This window comes from Octopus bimaculoides, chromosome 7 (genome assembly GCF_001194135.2).
Source record: "Octopus bimaculoides isolate UCB-OBI-ISO-001 chromosome 7, ASM119413v2, whole genome shotgun sequence".
Classification (NCBI taxonomy): Eukaryota; Metazoa; Mollusca; class Cephalopoda; order Octopoda; family Octopodidae; genus Octopus; species Octopus bimaculoides.
The window spans coordinates 87,812,529-87,823,292 of NC_068987.1; the positions used below are offsets into that span (position 1 = coordinate 87,812,529).

Consider the following 10,764-nt stretch of genomic DNA (forward strand, 5'->3'; position numbering starts at 1 on the left):
TGAACAATTTTTTTTTTTTTCAAACATGGAATGAAACAAACAGAGAAACAAGACAGGCAACATAAAGAACATTCCCTTCATCAGTTGTTCCCTGTTTTCTCTACTCCGCATTTCGAAGGTAGGGACAAAACATACATACATACATACATACATATATATATATATATATTCAGATTCTGATCAGGCACAATAGATTATCATATGGTCTATCCTGGACAAAACCACTCCTTTTTTTTTAACATCTAAGTATAGAAAAAGAAAGCATATAAGCACTCTGTTTGCCAATGAAGCTTCTGTCCATACAAATGCCTCCAGCTGGAGGCATTTGTATGGACAGAAGAAAATGAAGTTGCATATAACTATTAGTTACAAACAATAATAATAAAAAGAAAATGCACCAGTTGAAGAAATATGATCTGGTTCAATCCACCATGAAACAAGTCCTCTCCTTAATCAAAAAACACTTCCATAAAGATTAAAAAAGAAAATCATGAATTATTCAACAATGACAATACAAATAACAGTTATTCTACAGTCCCATCTTTAAGAAAAATTATCCCATTTATAATTAGAAAATCCTTTAAAGTAAAATAGAATAAATCATAGGAGATGACTGTAATGGTTGAAACAGTGAGTTGTGTTCCTTGGATAATCAGTGCTTGAGTAATTACATCTTGTATCTGTCCACAATTGGAATTTAACAAATGCTAATACAGTTTGTTACAGGGGTTTAACAAAGATCTCTTTAAGAGCTCACTTTTTCATCAAGTGGATTGTTTCAAACGCAATCACAAAGAAAATACTACATCACTCTCAACACATAAGGGGAAGTATACAGACATGGTCTGTCTTGGTCTATCTATTCTATAATATAGACTATTCTATAAAATTTGTAAAATTTAGAATGGTAAGATGAGAGAATTTAACTGCATGGTTACTTAAAATGCAGTGGATATTTGTGATTTAAAGGAAATCTCTTACTTTAATATATTAAAGAAAACTTTAGGTTTATTTGTTCTAAATTTTTTTGCATAAGCTGCATTAAACCAAGCCCTGCTATTTTTTCTCATTTTCATTCCTGGAGTATTTAGTTACAGATATGTCAGGATCGCTGCTTGTTACAGCATTTATTTGTAATGTTTGGAGGGTTGTGTGGTGTATTAACCTGTTTTGTATGTTTGTGTAGAAATTACACTAAAATCAAAGTTGTTTGTATCAAAGGATGTAATAAATTGGATCTTATCTTCAAAACCATTTTTCAAGAGTTTAACATTATTAAACTCAGACTTATTACTAAATACTTGTACATAAGAAAACAGTTTAGATATTCTAAGAGAAATATTCTTTATAAGATCACCTATTATAGATTTAGGATGATTAGAATTTTTGCGACTGTAGTTAAGATTTTCTTTAGGTATGTGGAGAGGAAAGTGTATGTTGCTATTCAAAGCTACAGCAACATCAAGAAAATTTACATTTTTATAGTCTGAGCTGAAAGAGACAGACTGGTTATAATTCTTAAAGAAGGCTAATAGTCTTTTACAGGGTCTCTTAGAACAATTAATGTTATTTATTATTAAGTGTATCATCCTGGTATAAACCTTTGCCAAATTCTAAGAAAAAATATTCTAGCTTATGTAACAGGAAAAGCCTAACAATGTATTATATAGGATCCACTTCTAATTCCTTTAAACGATGTTATGACTTGCATACACACAACTCTAGGAATTAAAATTACATAACTCAGACTCGTTAGGTACATATTTAATCTTAGCTCTTGCAATATAGAATTTGAACTACACTGGGGCCTCACAGAATTGGCCCTTTTTTTATGCTGAAAACAAGAAAAAATGCAGGCTTTACTCTGTTGAAACTTTGCAGATTTTATTAAGCAACAATAAATTACTTGAAAGTATTTTGCTCTTGCAAACAAAATTTTAAGGTCTTTTAAATTTTGTAAAAACAATTTTGTCCAGGAAAAGCAGTAAATAATAGTTAAGTACATTCTGTCAATTGACTTGTATTTTATTACATATAACCATAATTAACAAGATATAATTATAAGAATGTGGAAAATTACTTCATCCTCACTATATATGTGTGTGTGTGTATTTTGCTTAGGCCTTGTGAGACTAATAACCTGGTGTAGAACTCAATATACGTGTGCTTTTGAATGAAGCATTGGTTGAGTACAGAGCAGTAATAAGAAGAGATGACTTATTACTTGACTAAGATAATCATCTTTTCCTTTGTCATCTCTTATATAAAACAATAATTATATGCGTAAAATCTTTTAATTTTATTTAAACTAGACTTCATAACTGTTGCAGCTATATTTTTAAAATTTAATTTTTGTTTTGCAAATTGTGTGTGTGTCTGTGATTGTATAGAGATAGATTTGAATTGCATGAATATACATGTATGCTCATATATGAACTTACACTCCCTTCTATAGATGTGTAGACATTTCTTCTTAAATATATTGGCAGGTGTATGAAGATAAAAAGTTACATATGTATATATGCATGTGTGTGAGCATGCATGCATATGTATGAGCGAGTAGATACAATATGGCTGCTTTTCACTAACCAAATTCCTGACTATCCTCATTTCTACTGTCATCTCAGTCATTTTCATGTTAACTTAAAATTTTCTTTGCTCTAAGCATTCTTCTTTCTCTCTTTATTTCACTGATAAAATGGCAAAATAATAGCCTTCTTTTTTCTTCACTGCTTTAAAAAGATTGTACTCTTAACCCACATACTATTTTAGCACTATAAATCAACTGATGCTGGTAACTAACAATGGATTGAATTACTATTTTATTCTGGAGATCTGATGTTTGAGTGTTATTATGCAATTGTCTGCATAATAATTATCGCATAACATACTAGTGCTTCCTAATGAAACTCATGTAAAGATTATATAAGTTATAACATTATAATAAAAAAAAACTTAAACTAACTCTCCTGCTTTATTCTACTCTCATATATGAGAGTGGAATAAAACAGTAGAATTATGAATATTGATATTAAAAGAGAGATCAGTTTACTATTCCAAACATGGTACTAAGTTTTAATTTCTAATTCAATTTCATCGAAAAGGCAGTGTGGTACACATGTAACAGTCTTTTAAATACAGCTTTCAGCTATTCCATGCTATTAGCAATGAAATAATACAACTTATACTTACTGCTGCTGCAGTTCTTTAATTAAATCATCCATACTTGCTGTTTGCATGATTTAATCACCAGGTGGCAACAGTAGTTGGGGTAATAACAATGTTACTATTGAAATATAAAAGCTATATTATATTCTTGATTAAATGATTTGGTGTATATAGTAAACTTGCCATACAAATTAATGTGAACAGGTGCAAACACACACACAGACACACACACAGCAAATATATTTTCTTAATGAAAATATAACCACAAATGAATAAAAAAATTATGGTGATTAGTGATAGGCGTAGCAAAAGTGCTGATCGTGTTACTGTAACCATGTGGCAATATTAAATTTCTTCATCATCATAACATCCGCTTTTCCATGCTTGCATGAATCAGACAGTTTTATTGTGGCAGATTTTTCTAAAAATTTGGATACTTTCTTTGTTGCTAATCCTTATCTGTTACTAAGTGAGGTAATACTTCTCCATATCTAGACATGTTTTTGCCAAATATTGGATATATGACTTCCGTGCCAGTGACACGTAAATAGCACCATTTGAGCGTGATCGTTACCAGCGTCGCCTTACTGGTACTTGTGCTGGTGGCACGTGAAAAAACATTCGAGCAAGGTTGTTGCCAGTGTCACTGGACTGGCCCCTGTGCAGGTGGCACGTAAAAAACATTTTGAGCGTGGCCGTTGCAAGTACCGCCGGACCGGCCTTCATGCCGGTGGCACGTAAAAGCACCCACTACACTCTCAGAGTGGTTGGTGTTAGGAAGGGCATCCAGCTGTAGAAACTCTGCCAGATCAGATTGGAGCCTGGTGTAGCCATCTGGTTCACCAGTCCTCAGTCAAATCGTCCAACCCATGCTAGCATGGAAAGCGGACGTTAAACGATGATGATATATATATATATATATATATATATATATATATGATGGACTTCTTTTCAGTTTCTACCAAATCCACTCAGAAAGCTTTGGTCTGCCCAAGGCTATAGAAGACACTTGCTCAAGGTGCCACACCTGAGCCCATAATACTTGGCTGTTAATTATTTTATCAATTAAACAAGGATGAAAGGCAGATCTCTGTGGGATTTGAACTCAAAATATGAAGACCCATAACTAAATATCACAAAACGTTTGATACTCTATAGACTCAGCTAATCTATTATTTAATTAACAAATAATTAATTAACTTGGAGAGCTAAGTTCAAACTCCTCAACTCTTTAGCAGTCAGATAACTGTCAAATGTAATGTTTATTTATTCACTTTGTCTTTAATTAATTACACATTATCTTATAGATTTCAATGTGTTTGTTTCTGATTATAACATTGTAAGGTAGGTGTGAGAGGTCAGATATGACCAGTCTGAACTCAAAACAACATGGTTGCAAGCCAAGCTTGTTAACCACCCAGCCATACCCATTAGATGTCATTATTAGATATTCCATCCAATAATATTTCAAGCATAAATTGATAACTGATGTTTGATTGGCTCTGATTGATTTGATCGGACGTTATCAATTCAAAGAATTAAGAGGGATACAAAAAAAAAAAACCAAACAAATTTTAGCTTTGGTCCATTTCTTTTAATTCCACTATGAAACCATTTCCGCTGAAGCTTGCTGTCTCATAGCCAGCCATTATTCTGTCTTTGGAGTTAACTTTATGAGAGGAGGTAATTGGTTTATGAATTATTCTTTGTAAGATGGATCATAATTTGAGAGGGATGAAGAGAGAAAGGATGAGAAAGAAAGATGAAGAGAGAGGGAGAGGATGAGAGAGAAAGGGTGAGAGAGAGGGGGTGAGAATGAGAAAGATGAAGAGAGAGAGAAAGATAACAAGTGAGACAGGGTGAAGGTGGGAGAGCCAGAGAGAGGGCAAAAGAGACAGAAAGGGTGAGAAAGATGGAGAGAGCGAGACGGGCAAGAAGGACAGAGATGGGCAAGAAGGACAGAGATGGTGAGAGAGAAGACAAAAGAGACAGAGGGTGAGAAAGATGGGCAAACGAGAGAGAGAGAGAGAGGGCAAGAGCAAAAGAGATAACAAGAGGATGAGAGAGAGTGATAGAGAGAGGAGACAAATAGACAGAGTGGGGGGGGGGGCAAATGATGTCACACAAGCAATAATAGTGACCATAATATGTTTAATGCATGGCGTGATCGCAAAGCCATATTGCTGGTGGAGAAAGAAAAGTGATTTATAAAATGAAGAGATTTTATAGTTTTATCAATTTAGAATTATATTTATTCATTTATTTTATCCTGTCTTTGTTTTGTTGTGAAAATTGCTTGACTTATGACAAGGACAACTTGAGAAGTAGTATGTAATTAGAATCAGAGACGAGACAACCAAACCTAAATGTATTTAGAATTAGAGTTAATTGTGTGTTTAGCAGTATTTATAGTGTTCAAGCAAGACAACATCAATGCCAGAAATGCAATTTAAACAAAAGTTATGGCTACAATAATGAAACATAAAGATGAAAATCAACATACAGTGAAAGGGCAAAATACGTTCAACAACAAAGCCATCCATAATTTGAAATCAAGAGACCAAGATGGCTACTTACCCCCAGATAGTATTATCTTTAGCAAACTTGTCTGATTGCTATAAAAAGATCATAGATTTAACAAAACTGTATAAAATTAGTTTTAATTTTGGGTTATTCCTGATTTCAGTTTAAATTCATATTTCATAAATGCAAAAAAAAAAAAAAATTGTTTGTTTTCCAAATTATTTTCTTCGGGTAGTTGGTGTTGTTTAATGCAATGTTTTCAATACTGTTCTCTCCAGTCATCTTAGGGTGAAATTCTTGCTTTAGGCCAGAGACGGAACCCTGAATCTTTATTTTATCAAACCAGCCTTTTGTCTTAGTGTTGTAGTTTTAAGGCACTTAAGCATTAGACTTCAGGATTTATCTTCATCTTCCTCTCTCTATATCATCATCATCATTCCGTGCTTGCATGGATCAGATGGAATTTGTTAAGGAAGATTATCTATGGTCAAATGCCCTTCCTGTCACCACCCCTCACCTGTTTCAAGCAAGACAATATTTTCCCCCATAGCACTTATATGACAATGATGCTCATTAACAACTATCATATGATGTCTAGACAAGGGTACGCACACATACATACATATAGGTGTGTGTGTGTGTGTGTGTGCATGCACACACACACATATGGTAAATGAAAGATAGAATATATGAGAATTTTTATAAATCACTACAATTGTTTCAGCACATCTAGCATCGATCCTTCGTGTGGGATACTTAACAACTGGTTCAGGAGCATCTGACGGTGCAGATGTGTCTCTTCAGGTGATAAATATATATATATATATATATATATATATATATATGACATGCTTCTTTCTGTTTCTGTCTACTAAATCATGAGTCAGAAAAAAACTGGTGCTCATATATTAGGTAAGAGAGTGGATGTATTATTTATGTATTATGAATTTTGTTTCACAAAAGCCAATTTATGTTGCCAAATAGTTTCATACTGGTGAACCATCTAGTTGTGCAGAGGTGAGCTAGCATTCACCAGGCATGACTGAATGGAAAAGTGTGGCTATTTACATCTCCACAATTGGATGGTTCCTCAGCATGAAGAACCTTCATAAATTGGCTGAAATGAGACTGAATTTGATAGGGCTGACTGACTGGCCTTTGTGCTGGTGGCATCTAAAAAGCACCTTTTGAGTGTGGTTGTTGCCAGTGCTGCCTGACTGAATCCCATGCCGGTGGCACGTAAAAAGCACCATTCAAGCATGGTCGATGTCAATACCACCTGACTGGCCCTCATGCCGGTAGCATGTAAAAAGCACCCACTACACTCTTGGAGTGGTTGGCATTAGGAAGGGCATCCAGCTGTAGAAACCTTGCCAGATCAGATTGGAGCCTGGTGCAGCCTCCTGGCTTGCCAGTCCTCAGTCAGACCGTCCAACCCATGCCAGCATGGAAAGCAGACATTAAACAATGATGATGATGATAAAGCAGGGGCATGGCTGTGTGGCTAAGAATCTTGCTTCCCAACCGTATAGCACCTTGGGCAAGTGTCTTCTGCCATAGTTTCAGGTCAACCAAATCCTTGTGAGTAGATTTGGTAGACAGAAACTGAAAGAAGCTTTCACAGTAATAAAGTGTGGTAAGTTAGTAGAATCAGTAGTGTGACAAACAAAATAATGTGCAGTATTTAGATGCAGCCATTCTGTGTTCAAATCTCACCATGGTCAATAATATCTTTCTTCCTTTCTCTCATATTTTAACCCCTCATCTCTTTGCCTTTGATGACCTTACGAGAGCTGGTAATACATAATAAGCAACCAGTACATGCTGTAAATTCCATGCTGAAGCAGATATTAAAGCATGATGCAGTCTTTGAGTTTGTTGGATCCTGTCAAACTGTTCAACCCATGGCAACATGGATATGAAATGAAGGCACATGCACAGATATATATAGACATATGTGGTCTGATCAATAAATAGCCAGACTGTTTCCATAGTAATGAAGCTGAAGCATGCAGAGTGAAGCTGCTTGGCACAGATTGACCTTGAACTCTGCTGTGCATGCATACTAAGTTTTAACGTACTAGCTCACTTCTGCTGCTTACAGCAGTGCATGGTAGGAAGGTGTGTAGCGTGTGATCATCACATTGACCATGATGGAGAAAGTTAAGAAGAAATCTGCATCAAATTTTACCAAAAGCTTGGCGATACCTGCTCAAGGCCTATGTAAAGTTTTCATTGTCCTTGACACAATCAAGATCTTGTGCTTCTTGAAACCTGAGTGTCTTTTTGAGCTGAAAGCAGTTTCCACACAAACTTGGCAGACACACGTCTCATACCCAAATCTTCAGTGATAATGGACTGAACCAAACTGTAATTAATCTGCACATCTGATAACTCACAAATGGGGATTTGACCATTTCCCCTCACAGTTGCATGCACATGTGATGTTTTTCTCAGTTCTGCTGGTTGCGGGTCTCCCAGAATGTTTGTCAATATTAACATTTTTTCAGTCATCTTAGAAACGTTTGAACCACCTGAGTGCAGCTTATACACTCCTCTCCATTTACTTATTGAAACTTTGCGTAGGCCTCTGAGCAGGTATCGCCATGACAATTTTCTCTGTCACGGTCAATGCAATGATCACACGCTACACATGTTACTTCCAAGCACTGCTGTAAACAGTGGAAGTGAGCTAGAATGTTAAAACTTAGAGTGCATGCACAGCAGAGTTCACAGTCAATCTTTGCCAAGCAGCTTCACTCTGTGTGCTATAGCTTCATTACTATGGCAATAGTCTTGATACTTATTGATCAGACCTCGTGTGTATATATATATATATATATCTACATGCCAACACACATACAAGCTTATACATCATTATATAGCTACATTCATGTTAGCCTCTACAAGATTACTCCCTATGCGAAATGGTAGCCAAAACACTCACAAATGAAACATATTTACAAATATCTCAACAAACAAGAATATGTTTGATCACTGGAAACAAAATGGATTTCCCTCTTTGATGAAAAAAATTATGAAAACATCAACTTACACTTGCTACAGGATCTTTCTCCATGGTTACCGTTATGTCTGTTATCTGGGGTCCATGAAGTCGTCTGGCTCGGGCCCATTGTGCTTTTAGATTTATGTCGTTCTGCTCTGATTTGACACCTTTGAAAAGTGGTCCAGTAGATACACACAGCATGTCATCACGCTGGATATCATTAAATGATTCCACCTGAAATTTCAATGAATAGAAAATAAAAAAAAGAAAATGGTTGAGAATAACTTGGGAACATTCTGCAGGAGTGGCTGTGTGGTAAGTAGCTTGCTTACCAACCACATGTTTCCGGGTTCAGTCCCACTGTGTGGCACCTTGGGCAAGTGTTTTCTACTATAGCCTTGGGCTGACCAAAGCCTTGTGAGTGGATTTGGTACACGAAAATTGAAAGAAGCCTGTTGTATATATGTATATATGTGTATGCCGGTATATATGTTTGTGTGTCTGTGTTTGTCCCCTCACTATCGCTTGACAACCGATGCTGGTGTGTTTACGTCCCCGTAACTTAGCGGTTCGGTAAAAGAGACCGATAGAATAAGTACTAGGCTTACATAGAATAAGTCCTGGGGTTGATTTGCTCGACTAAAAGCAGTGCTCCAGCATGGCCACAGTCAAATGACTGAAACAAGTAAAAGAGTAAAAAGAGAAAGAGTATTGTAAGATGGAAAATATAATTCGACAGAGTTGACTAAACCACAATTATATGATTTGCTGTAACTATGTTAAATATGTGGTGTACCCTGGTGGCCAGGTAGTACAAGGGAGATAATCATTTCTATATAATATATTCTTTTCTACTCTAGGCACAAGGCCTGAAATTTTGGGGGAGGGGACCAGTCGATTAGATCAACCCCAGCATGCAACTGGTACTTAATTTATCAACCTCGAACGGATGAAAGGCAAAGTTGACCTTGGCGGAATTTGAACTCAGAACGTAAAGACAGACAAAAAACCGCTAAGCATTTTGCCCGGCGTGCTAACGTTTCTGCCAGCTCACCACCTAATTTCTACATAATATATGGCGGGATTAGAAGCTTGAAGTTTAAATCGAGGAAGGAAGAAGATTATACAGATTTGATTTAACTTTTTTTACTTTGCTTATTTGATACAAAAATCTGAAAATTTCTAGTCTTAAGTAATCATATATAGCATCATTTTATTCTTATTAGAAATTATCAGCATGACATGACCCGAGGTAAATCAAACTGTTTCAGTATCTCGTTTCCTTCAGTTCAAATCCTATCAAAATATACACTTTGCCTTTTTATCTTTCGAGGGTTCTTGTCTTGCGAGTTACTCGGTGTCCATACTAGTTCTGGTACCATGTAAAAAGCACCCAGTGCACTCTGTAAAATGGTTGGAATTAGGAAAGGTATCCAGCTATAAGAAACCATGCCATAGCAGACAGTGGAACTTTGAACAATCCTCTGGCTCATCAATTCCTGTGAAACTGTCTAACCTATGCCAGCATGGAAAATGGACATTGAATAGTGATGATTGGGTGATAGAAATAGTACCAGTAATATAATGGTTGTTTTCAAATTCAACTGCCTTAAAAGAAAGACTTGTTGATTTTATTAAAATAGATTCAATTGTACAAGAGTGTTGTAACTATTCTTTTATTCTTTTACTTGTTTCATTCATTTGACTACGGCCATGCTGGAGCGCTGCCTTCAGTCGAACAAATCGACTCCAGGACTTATTCTTTGTTAGCCTAGTACTTATTCTATCATTTTCTTTTTGCTGAACCACTAAGTTACAGGGACGTAAACACACTATCCATTGTCCATTGATGGTGGTGGCACAAACGCAGACACAATATATATATTTACATTTTACTTTTGACAATCTTTTTCTAAAAAAGTGAAACCAGTCAAGTGAATAAACATCTTTAAAATTGCATTTTCAAACCTTCTTTCATATATATTTCCACTCGTGTGGTATCTTACAACTTTACTTTGTTATATATATATATATATATATATATATATGACAGGCTTCTTTCAGTT

General features: G+C 35.6%; 1 protein-coding gene across 1 annotated transcript in view; it reads right to left on the reverse strand.

The window, feature by feature from the left end:
* LOC106878435 (doublecortin domain-containing protein 1) overlaps nucleotides 1-10,764 on the reverse strand; it is a 77,442-nt gene that overhangs the window by 6,113 nt on the left and 60,565 nt on the right. The window contains exons 18-19 of the mRNA XM_014927645.2: nucleotides 8,747-8,932; nucleotides 5,746-5,783 (exon numbers count right to left, since the gene is read on the reverse strand). Coding sequence (XP_014783131.2) covers nucleotides 5,746-5,783; nucleotides 8,747-8,932 — 224 coding nt within the window. The remainder of the gene's footprint in view (nucleotides 1-5,745; nucleotides 5,784-8,746; nucleotides 8,933-10,764) is intronic.